General features: G+C 46.4%; 1 protein-coding gene and 1 long non-coding RNA gene across 4 annotated transcripts; one reads left to right on the forward strand and one right to left on the reverse strand.

Annotated features, from left to right (window-relative positions):
* The first annotated feature begins 954 nt into the window (after positions 1 to 954).
* LOC136326052 (SPRY domain-containing SOCS box protein 2) lies at positions 955 to 3,417 on the forward strand. Of its 2 annotated transcripts, none has more exons than XM_066261409.1 (3): positions 955 to 1,066; positions 1,318 to 2,078; positions 3,066 to 3,417. In XM_066261409.1, the coding sequence occupies exons 2-3, from the start codon at positions 1,415 to 1,417 to the stop codon at positions 3,191 to 3,193; spliced, it is 792 nt and encodes a 263-aa protein (XP_066117506.1). In that variant the 5' UTR covers positions 955 to 1,066; positions 1,318 to 1,414; the 3' UTR covers positions 3,194 to 3,417. The 2 variants fall into 2 exon arrangements, with proteins under 2 accessions (XP_066117506.1, XP_066117496.1); XM_066261399.1 differs by having other exon boundaries at positions 970 to 1,187.
* Positions 3,418 to 3,420: 3 nt separating this feature from the next.
* Positions 3,421 to 8,518, reverse strand: LOC136326060 (uncharacterized). 2 transcript variants are annotated; one of them, XR_010729379.1, is made up of 4 exons: positions 8,485 to 8,518; positions 7,316 to 7,414; positions 4,438 to 4,525; positions 3,421 to 4,302 (listed from the first exon to the last, which is right to left on the reverse strand). It is a non-coding gene; the product is annotated as an uncharacterized lncRNA (long non-coding RNA). The 2 variants fall into 2 exon arrangements; XR_010729380.1 differs by lacking the exon at positions 7,316 to 7,414 and having other exon boundaries at positions 3,422 to 4,302.
* Between the last annotated feature and the right edge of the window lie 10,359 nt (positions 8,519 to 18,877).

The raw sequence follows: 18,877 nt of genomic DNA on the forward strand, positions 1-18,877 counted from the left end.
AAACTGTTCCAAATGTTTCACATATTCAAAACCTCATTGAATTCTCCTAACACTCTATGCAGCAGATATCAACAGCATTTCCATTTTACGGAGGAAGAAACAGCACTATGGAGGTTAAGAAATTTACCGAAGGTCTTGTGCGTACTGGCCTTCAGGTATTCATACCCAGTCAGCCTGCTACAGCATGCATCCTTCACCACTATATTTATTATATTGCCTCTCTCTAGAGTGGGCGCTTAGTAAATGTTAACTAATAGCTATGCTTAGTGAGTGCGTACTAAGTAGTTGGCTCCACACTAAGTGCTTTAACTGAATTATTTCAACTACACAACAACTCTGTGAGGTAAGTACCATCATTATCCCATTTTACATAAGAGAAAACAGGTTCAGAGAAGTTTATCAACTCCCCAAGGTCACGCAGCTAATTAGTAGCACAGTTTTACTCACAACCAAGATCTTAACCACTACACTCTCTCAAATGAAACCTAGTTTAGGAATGAATGGTCATTCAGGATGAAGACTACAACAGCATAGAGACCCATGACACCCACTTTTCAGAGCTGGAAACACAGGGTTCAAGAACCTCAGGCATAGAACGGGCTGACTCACAAAGATCAGGAAAAGGCTTGCCCAGAAACAGTGACCCAGAATCACAGGACCACGGAAATAGAGGTCAGCACTATGGAAGAACCCCCTTGACCCCATGCGCCTCATATCTAGAAGCTCAGGAGTTAGTTGTCCAGGTGGCTCAAAGGTGTTTTTTTTTTTGTTGTTCTTTTTTCTTTCTTTTGGCTCAAAGGTTTTGACCATGGAGAACAGCCCTCCAGGATCCCAAAGTGCTGCTAGAGAGGGATTCCCTCGCGGGGGCGTGGCCTTGATGCGGGCGCGACCTGGCGCGAGGACCAGATGGTTCAACATCCGGGAAGGCCCCGAGGGGCGGGGACTTGGGCGGGACAAAGCCTGGGGAGGAGCTGGGGCGGAAGCGGCCGGCGGCCTGCGCTTCGGAGACTCTCCGCTGGGTCTCTGGTTAGACCCAGCATCCTTCCGGCTTGGGGAGCTAAGCGAGGTTCGGGAGCCACCGGTGACGTGGGCACGGGGCGGCTGACGGGGACAACCCCTGGAGAGGCCCGAAGGGGGCGAACTCTCGAGAATCTCGGGAGCCCGGGACAGCTGGGAAAGAGAGCAAGGTGATGGGGCGACGAGCTTGGGAACGTGAAGAGGGAGCAGCGGCGCAGTGGGCAAAGGGGTGAAAGGATGGGGCGCGTGGGTGAGGAGCCCCTGCCAGGATCCCGCATTTTACACCCTCTTCTCTCCCAGCTCCTCCCAGGTCAGTCCCGAACCGGAGCGCAACTTGCAGAATAAAAGAGACGCCCCAGCAAGACTCTTTCGGGGACTCCTCCAGCTTCTCACCTCCATGGGCCAGACGGCTCTGGCAGGGGGCATCAGCAGCACCCCTACCCCACAGGCCCCGTACCCTGACCACTGCTGTCCCGAAGGCCTGGAGGAACTGCTTTCTGCTCCCCCTACTGACCTGGGGGCCCAGCGGCGTCACGGATGGAACCCCAAGGACTGCTCAGAGAACATAGAGGTCAAGGAAGGGGGATTGTGCTTTGAGCGCCGGCCCATAGCACAGAGCACTGATGGGGCCCGGGGTAAGAGGGGCTACTCGCGGGGCCTGCACGCCTGGGAAATCAGCTGGCCCCGGGAGCAAAGGGGCACCCACGCCGTGGTGGGTGTGGCCACGGCCCTCGCCCCGCTGCGGGCTGACCACTACGCCGCTCTGCTGGGCAGCAACAGCGAGTCGTGGGGCTGGGACATTGGACGGGGAAGACTGTACCATCAGAGCATGGGGCCCGGGGCCCCCCAATATCCAGTCAGGCCTCAGGGTGAGCAGCTGGAGGTGCCGGAGAGGCTGCTGGTGGTTCTGGACATGGAGGAGGGAACTCTGGGCTACGCTATTGGGGGCACCTACTTGGGGCCAGCCTTCCATGGACTGAAGGGCAGGACCCTTTATCCGGCAGTAAGCGCTGTTTGGGGCCAGTGCCAGGTCCGCATCAGCTACCTGGGCGAAAGGAGAGGTGAGGCCTGGGGTAGGTGTGTGTGTGTGTGGGGGGGGGGTTGTCACTGGTGGCTGTGGTTTGGGTTGGAAACTCAACGCCTTTACAAGAGTCGAGGGAAAGAGCCTTCATCTGACCTGCCTCCTTGCCACTTACTTAGTGTGTGGAATGGCTAACGGTGTTCACAGCTGTTGCCTAATTTAATCCTCCCAACAGCAATAGAGGCAAAGGTTAGGCTTGGGAATGCAACTTATTAGTAAGTGGTGAGCCCCTCGAATGGAGGGAGTCACCCCAGGGGTTAGGACTTTACAGGAGCTATCAGCTCCCGGAGCAGAGTTGCAAAATGTTAAATGGATACTGGCCTAGGTGTACAAGTTCAAAAGGAAGAGGACAGGTAGTACCAGGCACCCAGGGTGTGTACCATTCCCTGGGCTCTGACCTGACACATACTTACCAACTTCCTCTGTCAAACCCCAGGAAGAAGCCCCTGAGGCTTCCCCCTCCCCCACCCTGCTGGCACTTGGAAGGAGAGCAGTGAAGGCAGGGTTTGGGATGGGGCTGCAGGGGAGGGGCCTCCTTGGGGGGAAACAATGGGGCCAGGGCTTGGAGCAGATTGAATTTAACTGTTCTCTGCAGTTGTAGTCTTAGCAGAGGCTGGATACCTCTCCTCCCATCACCCATGGTGAACTGTTGTGGGGGGCCATTTCCTCATCTCATCAGCCCCATTCCCAAGGCCTCTCTGGAGTCAAAGCCCGAGCCCATTACCATCAGAGCATCTTAGCCTGTTGCTTTGAGGACCTTGGCTAGAGTTTCACCCCCAGCTCTGAGTGGGAGTATGTGATGCCTCCCACCTAAGAGCAGATGCAGAACTTCAGGGTGCCTTAGATCTCTCTCTCAACCAAGGTAGGAGCAGACTCAGAACAGGAAAGTAGAAGGGAACCCTAGAGTTTGAAGACGTCTGGCTGGTTGCTGCACCCCTACTTACCTTCCCTTCCTTCTCTCTCCCAGCGGAGCCACACTCCCTTCGGCACTTGAGCCGACTATGCCTGCGCCAAGTACTGGGGGCTACCCGGCTGGGCCAGGTATCTGCCCTGCCCTTGCCGCCTGCCATGAAGCGCTACGTGCTCTACCAGTGACCCTGTGATGCTACCCTCTTCAGGGCTGGGAGGAGGCACTGCTGGCTTAGACCAGCTACTTAAAGCCAGTGGGGCTGAACCCCTTCTCCCAACCCAAGCTCTGGGGAGCTCAACAGCCCCAGAGCCAACCCGGGGGTGAAGAGAGAGAGCTGTTATTTGAAGCTTTGGCACCCTGGTACGTAAGACTTTTTTTCAAATAAAAATGAGAGATGCTGTTGTAAAAACTTGTTTGTGTGTGTGTTTAATTTTTATTTATTGATTTTAGTGAGAGAGGAAGAGAGAGAGACAGGAACATCCATCTGTTCCTGTATGTGCCTGTCTGTGGGTCAAACTGACCTTTATGCTTCGTGACAATGCTCTTGAGTTATCTGGCCAGGGCTATGGGGGTTTTTTGTTATTGTTTTTGCACAAGGGCTCTGTGGCTGCCTCAATGAGGAAAGGTAAGTGATGTGGAAATACGTATAGTGAAGAAGGATGAACCACAAGGCTTAGTGCCACGTGTTTATCCCCTCCCCCACTCCACCTAGTAGGACTGCTCACATACACACCTTACACAGGCATTGGCACCAGAGATGAGAGAAATGCCCCTGGCCTCTGACGGGAGGACAGGGCTCTCTCCCAGCCCTTGGCTCCATGGTGCGAGATGGGAGAGGGGAGGATAGCTTCTCTTTCCTGCCTGCACTGGGGACTGAGGGGACCCGTGAGCAAACTCCACCCCTTCCACCTCTCAGCCAAGAAAAACCCACCTTGGTGAGATGTTTCATTCCAATGATTATAGTAAGTGAAGAAGGGATTGGCCTGGTCCCAACCATTACAGGGTAATGTGTAAATGGTAAGGAGAGGTACAGTATGGATTAGGCCACAGGAGGAGCAGGTGATACCATCAGGAGCATGTGCAGGGGGGCGGGGGGCGCAGGGAAGAGCAGTTATTGGGCTTCTGAGCTTTATACTGCTTAGCATAGCAGGAAGGGCAGGGGAGATGGATGGGGCTTATTGTTTGGCATTGATGATGTCCACAAATTCAGGCTTGAGGGAAGCACCACCCACAAGGAAGCCATCCACATCAGGTTGGCTTGCCAGCTCCTTGCAGGTTGCCCCAGTCACAGAACCTGGCAAGGGAAAGGAAAAAGCGAAAGATCAGGGATGGGATAGGCATACATACTAAATTCCCACCTCTACCTCTAAGGAGGGCTCAGTCTAGTTCTCAGCCTACTCCACCTCAGGCTGGAGCCAAACCCACTCACCTCCATAAATGATGCGGGTGCTCTGAGCCACTGCATCAGAGACATTGGACTTAAGCCATCCCCGGAGCTTCTCATGTACTTCCTGGGCCTACAACAAGAAGCCAGACTAAGTTAAGACTCTCTACCTTTCCCTCAAGGAAAAAACAAAATTATGGGCACCATTGGAGAGGCAGTCTGGTTTCAGGGAACCCCAGAAACCCTGGGATCCGAGTCAGAACACCAGGGCTAACAAACGGCCAGGGACACACCCAGGATGGCACTGGCCCCAAACTTAGCTGGGAGATTATAGAGGAAGGCACTGAGCAACATGCCCCGTCCCCTTCTAGACCTTGCCTCCACCTATATTCCCCAAAGGAGCCAGTAAAGGAGATCCCCTCCGCCCTCTTCCCTCCTCTCCTGCAACACCTCATCCATTCTCTCCTGGGGTGTTGGGGAGGAGGTCACAGGAATGGACAGAAAGCTGCACGTATTTCTAAATACCCCCTACAGGCAGACCCACCATCACCCTGGGCCAGAATGGAGGCTGGGCCCTAAGACAGGGCTTTCCCCTTCACACAGGTTCACATCCAGCCAGGGTCCAACCAGGTTCCTGTGACATCCCATCTGGATCAAGGGACCTGAGCCCTCACGGGAGCAGAGGAGCAGAGGGCGATAGGGGACATATTCCCACCCTTCCCTTGGTAACCATGATTCCCAAGGGGTGGGCCTTTCTCCCTCTTTCTCCTCCCCTTCCAGGACCCTGGTCCTGCCACTCCCAGCAAAGAGTGAGCCTCACTGAGCTGATGAGGGCTGGCGCAATGGTGGTGTTGATGTGGTCCACTGCCTTCAGGACACCTGGGAAGGGGCAAAGGGCCAGGCTGGGTCAGACCAAGAGGATCCAGAATGGAAAAAGGGGAGGAAGGGATGCAAGAGGGGTCTTGGGGACTGGTGTGAGCTAGGAGTATAAAGCTGATGGGTGGAAGAGCTTTGCCTAAGTAACGCTGTTTGTCCCCATCCCTTAGTTCCGGGGCCTCATACATCTTAGAGCTCCACTGGGCACCGCAGCTCTAAGAAAACCTGGGAGAAGAACATGGGGAGACAGACTCTATAGCAGGGGTTGGGAACCTATGGCTCGCAGACAAATCTTTAATAAAAAAATGTTAAAAATATAAAACATTCTCATGTATTACAATCCTTTCATTTCCTACAGCTCATGTTCATGGTTGCAGGTGGCTGGAGCCAATCACAGCTGTCCTCCAGGACAACACCAATTATTATTATTTTTTTTTCCGAAGTTAGAAGTGGGAAGGCAGTCAGACAGACTCCAGCATGCACGCAACTGGGATCCACCTGGCATGTCCACCAAGAGGTGATGCTCGGCCCCTCTGGGGCATAGCTCCACTGTGGCAGGAACCATTCTAGTGCCTGAGGCGGAGGCCATGGAGCCCTGCTCAGTGCCCGAGCCAACTTTGCTCCCATGGAACCTTGGCTGCGGGAGGGGAAGAGAGAGACAGAGAGGGAGGAAGGAGAGGGGGAGGGGTGGAGAAGCAGATGGACGCTTCTCCTGTGTGCCCTGGCTGGGAATCGAACCCAGGACTCCTGCACGCCAGGCCGACGCTCTACCACTGAGCCATCCGGCCAGGGCCACAAGACCAAATTTTTATTGGATAATGCATAACGTACATGGGTCGTTGTATGGCTCTCACGGAATTACATTTTAAAATATGTGGCATTCATGGCTCTCTCAGCCAAAAAGGTTTCCAACCCCTGCTCTACAGGGACCAGGGATCCCTTTAGCTCTCCAGCTCTAAACTCCTGCCTGCCACATCCAGCCATCTCCTCACACTGCTCCCTAATTCATAGACACCCACAGAGATACTCATACACTGCTCCCTAATTCATAGACACCCACAGAGATACTCATACACTGCTCCCTAATTCATAGACACCCACAGAGACACACATACACTGCTCCCTAATACACACACACAGTTCTCTAATACACAACCACTCCCTAATAAACACACACTGCTCCCTAATACACACACACTGCTCCCTAATACACACACACTGCTCCTTAATACAGACACATGAATACATGATGGCAGATGCACAAGCAATGGCCTACTCATCTGCCAACTGAGGTCCCACATGCACCAGTAGGAACCCAGAGGAATGAAGTCATGCATCATATGCACAGACAGGTGACTACACAAACACAAAGAGACAGGACATGTGCCGCGGACCAGCGCAACTCGTAATTCTGGGTCTTGAGTGAGAATGGTGCGGAATTAAGAAAAGAGACTCATAAGAAAAAAGGTTGGGATCGGGAGGCCTCTTCAATGCTGATGACAATATCCGAGTGCCCCATAACCCCAGTTTGCTTTATTATATAGCCATATGCAAATCAAAGAAGTCCTTGATACAAAGTTACACATCTGAGGCTAAAACAGGAACTCTCCCAAGGCATAAACAGGAATCCCCCCACCATGCATAAGCAAAATCAACCAACATCTGAACAAACAAAGAGTGAGAGGAAGGGCATGTAAATTGCTTCCAGCAACTTAAGCAAGCAAGTGAAGTGGGTGCAAATACTCAGCATCATAGCTGACATGGAGATGGAGGGGGGAGAACTTAGCCTTTTGCTAAGCCTCAAATCTACAAAGGCTTTTTGTCATTTACGGTCCACAACAGACATGTGTCATAAACTAAACTAGAACAGGGAGGCCTGCCTATCCCAGCTGCCCAGGACAACAGGATCCATCCCCTACAGTCAAGGCTATGAGCCTAGCCTAGCACCCTGTCCTTGCTGGGAATCAAGGAAACTTCCCATCCCAGACCAGGGCATCCCCAGCACTGGGGGGTGGGGGTTGTGTTTCCGTCTAGGCCTGCTCAGTACCTCGGGCAGTGTAGAGATCCACTTCCACCGTGGGGTTCCCACGGGAATCCAAGATCTCCCGGGCCCAGATCTTCTCTATCGACATGATGGCTGGGATCTCTCTGGGTGGAAGGGAAGTAATGAGAAAGGTAAGAAAGCTCAGAGGGGTGGAGCCTGAGATCAGTGGGAGGGGCCAGAGGCTGGGAAGGATGGGAAAGAGGTTACTGCAGTGGGTGGGGGGTGGGGAGGAGCTGCCTCTGTTGGCCCTAGAAAGGATTCCCACCCCTCCCAAGGGGAGAGGAGAAGGTCAATGCAGTGAGGAAGGGGAGGTCACTGCAGTAGGGGGTGGGGTAAGACCCAACATAGAGGTGAAAGGACTCCGCAGTGAGGGGTGGAGGGGCCCCGCAGGGGCTGGCGGGGTTCCCCCAGACCTCCCCCGAACCGAATGGCTGCCAGGCTTGCCATTCTCCTTGGAGCTAAGAGGATGGGTAGTCTGGCGAGCTGAAGCCTTTCCTCCAGAGCCCCATCCCATCCAACTTAACACCCAGTCCCCAGGACAAGGCCCCAGTCTCTCTCCTAGACGTAAGTCCCTGCTCTTCCCCACGGATGTACCGTCAAGAAGTCTGGGGAGAGGTCCTGGGAAAGGCCTTCTGTCCCTGGGGTTTGCAGAGGGAAGGGCCGGGGAGGAGAGACGGGGGACGGTGGGGGAGGCAGGGCTGGGCCCGTCCTCCAGCTGCCCCAGACAAATCTCCCTCAAAGCCCCGATGCAGCCGAGAGGGGCGAAGTGGGGGAGCAGTGGGGAGAGGGAGTCTAGAGGAGGTCGGGGATGCTGCGGGCGGTGAGAGAAGCCATCTCCCCAGAAGCGAAGCCCAGAGAACGGGCCAGGGTGAAAACGCACAGCCGCGGGAGACCCCGAACTTGATGTCGACAGCACCGGAGGCGAAGCAGGGCGTGAGGAGAGGGGCAGGCCAGGGTGAGGAAGGGCTGGTGTTCAAATGAGATGCGGGCGACAGCCAGAAACCGAGAGGAGCGGTCGGGAAGGCGGGGAAGGAGGGCGCCGGGGAGGCTCGGGTGACGGAGCAGGTGCGCAGCGCCCGGGGAAGAGATGCGCGCGGGCCGGGGCAGCTGGGAGGGGGCGCGGGGGCCGGGGCACCGGCTGGAGGGGCGCAGGGGCCGGGCCAGGGCTTCACCTCGGGGCTGCAGACTCAGCCTGTGGCGGCGGCGCAGAGAGAGCGGGAGTGGCGGCGGAGGCGACGACTGCGGCTCCCGGGCAGCGGGCGGGGGGCGGGCGGGGGGAGGCGCCGATAGGGCCGGGCGGGTGCATGTGACCCGGAGCCCCCGATGAGTCAGGAGCCGCGGGCGGAGGCGCACGTAGGAGAGCGGGTGGGGGGCCCATGGGGGTGTGGTGGGGGAGGTTGGGGGGAAATGATGGGGAAGGACTGGGGGTGACCCAGAGCCTGCCTTCCCCAGCACCCACGCACACTCCTGCCCACGTCACGACCCCTCTTGAAAGTAACAGGCACAGCTTTACCAAGTTATCAGAACTGAGGCCCGCCACAATCAGGGAAGCCCGTGACAGACTGGGTATCTCAAAAAAAAAAAAAAGTGAGAGACAGGAGTATCAGAATGTCTCTTTATTGGAAAACAGAGTTGTTCTAACGCCCAGCCCGCCTCCGCAGCCACCTTGCAGCCAACTCTACCACCATCCCTTCTACCCATCCAGGCTTGGCTCCTACCAGACCTGCCTTAGGAATGACTGCTGACATCCAGGCAGAGTCCAGGCCCACCCACCCCTCTGCCCAGGTGACCAGAGTTTATTATTTCATGCATTTAACATTTAAATAAGAACAATAAAAGAGGTACACAAAACTAGATTATGTCATAAGAGTTTTAAAACAATGAAAAAATATTAAATGATGCCTGAAAAAAAACAAAACAGTAAAACTGTTATTTAAGGTATTTCCAATGACAGCTTGTCCCTTCCTGATTGCTTGGCACTTTTTCTCTTTATGTTATATGTTTGTTTACTGAAGTAACAAATGTGAAGGAATTAATAGGCATTTCATCAAAGGTATAGTGAGTTTTATGAAATGAATAAATAAATATTACAAGCATAGTTCCATCAAAAATTTTTTTCACCTATGGATGGAATGAACATTACTATGGATGCTTAGAATATGCTGTTGCACAGATGAATGTTAAAAAAGAATAGGGAATGTAAATTTGTGATTTTCACATTGGGCGTTGCCCAGGCACCCACCTTAGAGAGAACCCTGATTACAAGTGCAATTTTAACAACTGGTTCGCCGAACACAGCAAAAAAATTTAAGTATTAGAACTGTATTTTTCATTATGTATTTTCCAAATTTAAGTACTGTATTAGTTCTGCTGAACCGGTGTGAACCTGTTGAATCGCACTATTGCTCCAGACCAGACTGAAGGGCTCCTTGGTGCATGTTGACTTTTTTTTCTTAATTCATTGATTTTAAAGAAAGTATAGATAGGGAGGGAGGGAGGGCAGAGGAGTGGGAAGCATCAACTTGCAGTAATTACTTCTAATATGTGCCTTGACTGGGGCAAACCAGTGACCTCAGCATTCCAAGTGGATGCTTTATCCACTGTGCCACCACAGGTCCAGGCTGACTTTTTAAATTGAAGTAAAATTCAACATTTTAGCCATTTTATAATGTACAGTTCAGTGGTTTTTACTATTTTCACCAAGTTGTGCAAATATCAAACATCATCTAATTCCAGAACATTATGCTCTTCCCCAAAAAGAAACTTCATAGCAATCAATTGCCTAATCAGGCTGTGGTGCAGTGGATAGAGTGTTTGCCTGGGATGCTGAGGACCCAGGTTTGAAGCTCCTAGGTCAGTGGTTCTCAACCTTTCTAATGCCGTGACCCCGCAATACAGTTTCTCATGTTGTGGTGACCCCAAACCAAGAAATAATTTTGGTGGCTACTTCATAACTGTAATTTTGCTACAGTTATGATTCAGAATGTAAATACCTGATATGCATTATGTATTTTCCAATGGCTTTAGGCGACCCCGCGGGGATCGCGACCCACAGGTTGAGAACCGCTGCCCTAGGTCATCAAGCTTGAGTGTAGGGTTGCTGGCTTGAGCGTGGGGTCACTGGCTCGACTGCCCCCCTCATCAACGCACTTATGAGAAAGCAATCAATGAACAACTAAGGTGCAACTAATAGTTGAGGCTACTCATCTCTGTCCTTCCTATCTTTCTCTCTCTCACTAAAAAAAAAAAAAGTTAGCAATCACTTCTCCCCTCCTCATTCCCATTATTTTCTGTATCTATGGATTTATTTCTGACAGTTCATATAAATGGAGTCATATAATATGTGGCCATTTATGTCTGATTTCTTTCACTTAGCATAATATCTCCAAGGTTTATCCATGTTGTAGTGTGTATTATCAGTATTTCAATCATTTTTATGGTTGAATAATCCATTGTGTGTCTATACCACATTTCATTATCTATTTATCCACTGATGGATGTTTGGGTTGTTTCTACTTTTGGGCAATTATGAATAATGTTATTAACATTCATGTACAAACTTTGTGTGAACTTATGTTTTAAATTCTCTTAGGTATATAGCAACAAGTGAAATTGTTGGGTCATATGATAACTATATGTTTAACTTTTTGAGGCACTGACAAACTATTTTCCACAACTGAATCATCTTACCATTAGTGGTACATAAAGGTTCCAGTTTCTTTATGTGCTTACCAACACATGTTAATTTCCATTAAAAAATTATAGCCTCTCAAGTTGGTATAAGTGATATTTCATTGTGGTTCGGATTTGCATTTCCCTAAGACTAATAATGCTACGCATCTATCTTTTAATGTGCATAGTGGCCATTTATATATCTTCTTTGAGAAATGTCTGTTCACTCTTTTGCCCATATTTAAATTGGATTATTTGTCTTTCTTGTTGAATTGTAAAACTTCTTTATGTATTCTCGATACTAGACCCTTATCAGATACATGATTTGCAACATCCCCCCATTCTATGGGTTGTTTTTTCATTTTCTTGATATTGTCCTTTGATATACAAAAGTTTTAAATTTTGATAAAATCTAATTTTTTCACTGCTTATGATTTTTGTGTTATATTTAAGAAATTGTTGCCTAACCCAAGGTCACACAGATTTACACACCTGTTTCTTTCTAATAGTTTTAGCTCTTAGATTTATTTCTTTGATCTATTTTGAGTTAATTTTTATATATAATTTTAGGTAGGAGTCCAATATCATTATGTCATTACCACACTATTTTAATTACTGTGGCTGGCATGAATCCAAGGGTCTCTGGCTTGAAGCCCAAGGTCACTGGCTTGAGCCCAAGGTTGCTGGCTTGAACAAGGTCATGGCACCTATGATAAGCAACCAATGAACAACTAAAGTGCCACAACTACCAGTTGATGCTTCTCATCTTTCTCCCTTCTTGTCTCTCGCTCGCTCGCTCACTAATATATATATATATATAACATTATTTTTCTTTAATTTCAGTCTTGAGATTTTGTTTGACTACTTATAATTCAGTAAAATAAAGAAAAAGAAAATCTTCACTTTTTAGGGAGAATTTATTATTGTAGTAAAGTACACATAAACTTTACCATTTTAACCATTAAGTGTTCAGTTCAGCGGTAATAAATATTCATATTGTTGGGCAACCATCACTACCATCCATATCCATATCTCTTTCCACCTTGTAAAGCTAAAACTCTATACTCACTCAACAAAAGCTCTCCATTTTCTACTCTCCCCAGCCCCTCTCAACCACCATTCTATTTTTTGTCTTTATGATTTTGACTATTCTGAGTACTTCATGGAAGTAGATTCACACAGTATTTGGCTTGTGACTGGACTACTTCACTCTGCATAATGTTGTCAAGGTTCATTCATGTTGTAGCATATTATGGAATGTCCTTCCTTTTTAAGGGTGAATGATATTTTATTAAGTATATATGTATATACTACATTTTGCATATCCATTCACCTATCAGTGGACACTTGGGTTGTTTCCATGTTTTAGCTATTGCAGGGATCGGGAACCTTTTTGGCTGAGAGAGCCATGAACGCCACATATTTTAAAATGTAATTCTGTGAGAGCCATACAACGACCCATGTACCTTACACATTATCCAATAAAAATTTGGTGTTGTCCTGGAGGACAGCTGTGATTGGCTCCAGCTACCCGCAACCATGAACATGAGCAGTAGGAAATGAATGGATTGTAATACATGAGAATGTTTTATATTTTTAACATTATTATTATTATTTTTATTAAAGCTTTGTCTGCGAGCCAGATGCAGCCATCAAAAGAGCCACATCTGGCTTGCGAGCCATAGGTTCCCGACCCCTGAGCTATTGTGAATAATGTTGCTATGGACACTGGTGTAAAAATATCTCTTTGAGACCCTGCTTTCAATTCTTTTGGTTAAATATCCAGAAGTGGAATTGCTGGATCATATGATAATTCTATTTTTAATTTTCTGAGGAAACGCCATACTGTTTTTCATATTGATTGTACCATTTTACATTTTTTAAATTTTATTTTTATTTTATTATTATTATTTTTTGGCATTTTTCCAAAGCTGGAAATGGGGAGGCAGTCAGACAGACTCCCTCATGCGCCCGACTGGGATCCACCCGGCACACCCAACAGGGGGCAATGCTCTGCCCCTCTGGGGCATCGCTCTGTTGCATCCAGAGCCATCCTAGCGCCTGAGGCAGAGGCCACAAAGCCATCCTCAACGCCCAGGCCAACTTTGCTCCAATGGAGCCTCGCTGCGGGAGGGGAAGAGAGAGACAGAGAGGAAGGAGAAGGGGAGGGGTGGAGAAGCAGATGGGCGCTTCTCCTATGTGCCCTGGCCGGAAATCGAACCTGGGACTCCTGCACGCCAGGCCGACGCTCTACCACTGAGCCAACCGGCCAGGGCCCCATTTTACATTTTTACCAACAGTAATTTTTCCATGTCTCCCAAATAACTTGTTTTGTGGGGGTTTTTAATAGTGATCAAAGATTTCTTACTGATCAGTTGGTTGTTTAAAAGTTTGTTGTTTAATTTTCACAATTCCAGTTTTCCTTTTGTTATTTATTTTTAACTTTATCCTGTTTTGGTCAGAGAATATAGTTGTATATGATACATATTTTTTAAAATCTATGGAGACTTCATTTGTGGCTAACATATGGTCTATTCTGGAAAATGTTTCGTGTGTACTTGAGAAGAATGTATATTCTAGGTTTGTTGAGTAGAATGTCTGTATGTGTCTCTTAGCTGGTTTATTATGTCAAGTCCTCTATTTCCTTATCTTCTGCTTGGTTGGTCTACACATTATTTTGAACGGAATATTGAAGTCTCCAACTATTATTGTAGAAATGCCTAACTCTCCCTTCAATTTCATCTGTTTTTGCTTCATATATTTTGATGGTCTGTCAGTAGGTGTGTAAATGTTCATATATCTTCTTGCTATATTGAACTTTTTATTAATATATAATGTCCTTTGGCTCTCATAACCTTTTTTGATTTAAATTCTATTTTGCTTGATATTAGGATAGCAAGCCCTCCTCTCTTTCTGTTACTTTTTGCATGGAATATCTTTTTCCTTTATTTCACTTTCAACCTGTTTGAGTCTTTGGATCTCTAGTGATTCTTTTATAGACAGCATATAGTTGGATCATGTGTGTTTATCCATTTTGCTAATCTCTGTCATTTGATTGGGGACTTTAATTTATTTACATATAAAGTAATTACTGATAAGGAGGGACTTCTGTCATTATGATTTCGCTTTCTGTATGCCTTATGCTTTTTTGTCCCTCATCCTCTGCATTTCTGTCTTCTTTTGTGTTTCATTTTTTGTGGTGACATATTTGTATTCCTTTCTAATTTTCTTTTTGTGTATATTTTATAGCTTTTTTGTGGTTACCATGGAGATTGCATTTAATATCCTAAAGTTATAATATTCTAGTTTGAATTTATACCAACTTAACTTGAATAACACAAATGTTTTGAACTCTATATATAAATTTGATGTTTTTTATTTTGTCTAATCCATACCCTTCTGATAGGTTTAGGATTGTATCCTGACTTCTGGATCTAACTTGTACCCTCACTAGAGTACAAGGCAGTCTGGGATACCCAGCCATGATGCAGCTATGCTTAGTAACTCAGTCTAAGTGAATAGTGAATCCTTTCCCTATTCTTCTTGTCTGAGTGGATCACAACTCTAGAGATATTTTTATGATATCCTCTGTATATCACAATAGGGCTCTGCTCACAACCCTGAAATCATGTTAATGACTCTGAACTCTGGGTGAGGACACTGCAAGACCCCAGGAGTAACTCCAGGAGTGGAGATCAGAAGTGTGTATGCTACATTTGTCCAGGATCTTTGCAATTCAAATTACACATCCAGGGCAGACTCTTTGGAGGAATGTGTGGTTCAGTCACCTCTAGGGAGAGGACTGAAGCCAGCAAGAACCACACACAAACTGCATTAAAAGGAACATTGGGGCCCATTAGGGGGCACTGGGTGTGGGTAGAAGGGCTTTGGGGCCCATTGTAATACCAGGAGATTCAAACTTGGGCTCAGGGGAGAGGAACTCTGCTTTCTAGTCACTTGCTTGATTTGAAGGTGGCAGGAGGCTTGGTGTCCCATTTGTCTGGGCTTTGGATGCCCCCTTGTGGCAGAATAGTTATTCTGGTTTTCAGAGGGTGTCATGCCAGCTCAGGAACCCAATCTTCTGTCTCCAAGGGCAATACTACTGTTGAAACGTAAGGGTAGAGACACCAGATGTCTGACATTTCCCCCAAAGCTTTCCTCCATCTGCAGAGAAGGCTGGATTTCAGCAAGTCCAAGGGATTTGGGGAAGCCCCTAAATGAGGGCCACTGATGTGGGCAGAGGGACCCAGTGCTACGGACTTCAGTCTGCGGCTGTTGAAGAATCTGTCTTTGGTGTAACCCTAAAGAATGTACCAGAGCATTATCTGATCTTAGAAGCCCCTGTACTTCCATAGCTATATTAGCCCAGACTCTAGGTTTCTACTTAGATTTTTGGGGGTCTAGTGGCTCCTCTAAGAATCTGAAGAATGTTGTTGATCTTCCTTTAGAAAATGCACATACATACAGTATTGTGAATAGAATTTCAGGGAAATAGCAGCCGCCTTGGGGATCCAAGGACCCATATAGTTTGTAAAAGCCCCCACTCTAGATCTCTACATCTATTAGTAGCTCAGACACTTGTTGCCCTTCAATAGATTTGCTGCCTTCTACCAAGACTGAAAATGTCCACTTAAGGACAAGATCTTGGGAGAGAGAAGTAGAACACAGAGTAAAATTCTTTTTACAGGAGAGTAACTTAGCCTTTTTGAGGCTTAAAAAGCTTCCTGTGTTAAAAACAGTCTTTCCTGCCTGACCTGTGGTGGCACAGTGGATAAAGCATCAACCTGGAAATGCTGAGGTCGCCAGTTCGAAACCCTGGGCTTGCCTGGTCAAGGCAAATATCGAGTTGATGCTTCCAGCTCCTCCCTCCTTCTCTCTCTCTGTCTCTCTTCTTTCTCTCTGTCTCCCTCTCTCCCCCTCTCTCTCTGTCTGTCTGTTTGTCTCTCCCTATCCTCTCTAAAATGAATAAAAATTAAAAAAAATAAAAAATAAAAAAAATAAAAACAGTCTTTCCTTTTGGGGAAAATATCTGAGAAAGACAAATAACAGAAATAGGTTACAGAAATCTACATAATGAGGTGAAAGGTAAGCCAATCTCTGGAAGATTTTCCTAAAGCAATTCTTCTTCTTTTTAACTGTTTATTTTTTATTCTTTGTTTTGTTTTGTTTATTCATTTTAGAGAGAGAGAGAGAAGAGGAAAGGAGCAGGAAGCATCAACTCCTATATAGGCCTTGACCAGGTGAGCCCAGGGTTTAGAACCGGCAACTTCAGGGTTCCAGATTGATGCTTTTATCCACTGTACCGCCGCAAGTCAGGCCTAAAGCAATTCTTAAACTCTTATTTCAGATAGTCTGAAATGTCTCTGAAAGTTTTCCAGAGGCAAGGCAAATATAAGAGATTCAAAAATTCATAATGGCCTGCTTCTAGAAGAAAACTTAAATCAACTCATGACCCTTTAAGACACATCTTTAAAAGGATTTTCTTTTGGTGGTGGGCAATTTGTTTGTTCACCAAATAATTAATATATATTGGAAAAGAGAATTTTAGAGTTGGCAAGAACTTCAGGCATCTCTTAATCTGATTCCTTTATTCTCAGACAAGTAACATGAGGACCAGATAGTTAAAATGTCACTCACTCGTTCATTCATTTATTTTTATTTTTATTTTTATTTTGAGAGACCAACAAACAGAGAGGAAGGGACAGAGATGAGAAGCATCAACTGGTAGTTGCAGCATTTTAGTTGTTCATTGATTGCTTTTCATATGTACCTTGACTTGGGGACTCCAGCCGAGCCAGTGACCCTTGCTCAAGCGAGCAAACTTGGGCTCAAGCCAGCAATCTTGGGCTCAAGCCAGTGACCATGGGATTATGTCAATGATCCCACGCTCAAGCCAGTGAGACCCTGCGCTCAAGCTAGTGAGCCTGTGCTTAAGTTGGATGATTCTGCACTCAAGAAGGTGACCTTGGGGTTTCAAACCTGGGACCTCAGCATCCCAGATTGATGCTCTATCCACTGCACCACCACCAGTCAGGCCATTCATTCATTTATTTAAGCTTATAAATCACTTTATATCTGTCAAGAACTGGGCTTTGTATGAGGGATAAAATAAGAAAAACAATGAAACTAATCTAATGGGGTAGAGTGGTATGTAGTTAAACAACCATAATTCAATAAAGAAAATTGCTTTAATGGAGGCTATTCAAAAAATAAGAGAAGCTTAGCAAGAAAGCCAAATATATCTGCTAGAGGAAGATGACTTAACAGAAGAGGTAGCATTTGAACTGCAGCATGATGGTTTGTTCCATGTTTTGGAAATGGTATGCAGGCTGGTCAATGCAATATGGTGTTAGGCCAAGGGATGAGTGGGGCGAGAAATTGGGCAGCACTCCACCGAGAGGAAGAGACATCCTCCTAATTTGCATGAAGGCACAGTCCTGAATGTGGGCAAAAGCATGTGCAAGAGCAAGGTGTGTTCTGAAAACTCTCAGTTCTGATAACCATTAGCTCAGAATTGCTAGTGTAAAAGCACAGAGTGAGGTGATGAGTAAGGACAGGTGAGGCCAGGTCAGGAAGGGCTTTCTTTGTTTCTGACCATAATGCTAGTAGTGGTAATGTTGGGAATAGAACCTTGGTGCCTTCCTTCCAGATCAGCACTCTTTCTGCAGCACCAAACTGTATCTAACTAGATACTGAACTCTGTGCAGGGTGCTGGTGAGGATGCAGTGAGGAATACACCCAAGCCTTGCCCAGGGTTTACAGTCAGGGGAGAGTGCGCCACCTATGGACAAAGAGTAATAATAGTGAAATGTGATAAGTAGCAAGTAGAGGGAGAAGAAGGAGCAAAGGGCAGGAACTCAACACCCAAAATTGTCTAGCCATTTTAGAAGACAATTTTGGCAATTTTAGACATGATTTACCTCAGGCCACATGCCCTAATCCAGCATCCAGGGTCAGGGCTGTCTGATTTCAAAGACTTAAAAATATCCATACTCACAAACAAACAACAAACAAAATGCCAACACTCTTAATTAAACAATTCCACTTCTAAGAATAAAAATCTATCCTAGAGAAATAAATGAAGATATATGCAGAGATTTAACTATAAAGAGGGTCTGTGAAAAATTTTTTATAACAGCAATTAAAAAAAAGGAAACAATCTAAATGTCTAATAAAAGAGAATGAGTAGGTACACTGTATTATAATACAATATCAAATAGTTATTAAAATTGTGTTTTAAAAGTATATTTATTAATATTGGGGAAAAATTATATATATTACATAATGCAAAGTACTGTTTTTATAAATGTGTTGAAGAATTTATACCTGGTAGGGCATAGTAGTGATTAAAGAGATATGGTAATGGGTGACTTTTATTTTATACTTTTTGCTAACCTGAATCTTCTAATTTTTTTCTATAATGAATAGATCTTACTCATGAAGCAACAACAGCAAAAAATTATAATAAAGTATTTCCAAAGAGTTTCTATCTCCTCCTATGTAAGATGGGGATACTTCTTAGAATTAAATAATATAAAGCATTTAAACATTCAGCACAGGGCCTGAAAATAGTTAAGTGTCATTAAATATTAGCTACTGATGCTACTATAATAACTATAGCATTAATGACCACTACTCTAATGACTATTGCAACAACAGCGTGACTGTCACTACAACTCCTATAACTTGCTGTGGTTCAGGGCCAAAGTTTAAAAGCACGGAACGGACAGGCTGGGGCTATGGTTTTGGTTTCCAATAGAAGAGCTTTTCCTCCAGCAGCAGCATTTGAATGGGAAGCAGTGTTAGAGATTAGAAAATGATGTACAGGGCGTCCTCGGGTTACGATAGTCTCAACATATGATGTTTCTAGTTTATAATGCTCACTCCCATAAA

Source organism: Saccopteryx bilineata, chromosome 1 (assembly GCF_036850765.1).
Source record: "Saccopteryx bilineata isolate mSacBil1 chromosome 1, mSacBil1_pri_phased_curated, whole genome shotgun sequence".
Classification (NCBI taxonomy): domain Eukaryota; kingdom Metazoa; phylum Chordata; class Mammalia; order Chiroptera; family Emballonuridae; genus Saccopteryx; species Saccopteryx bilineata.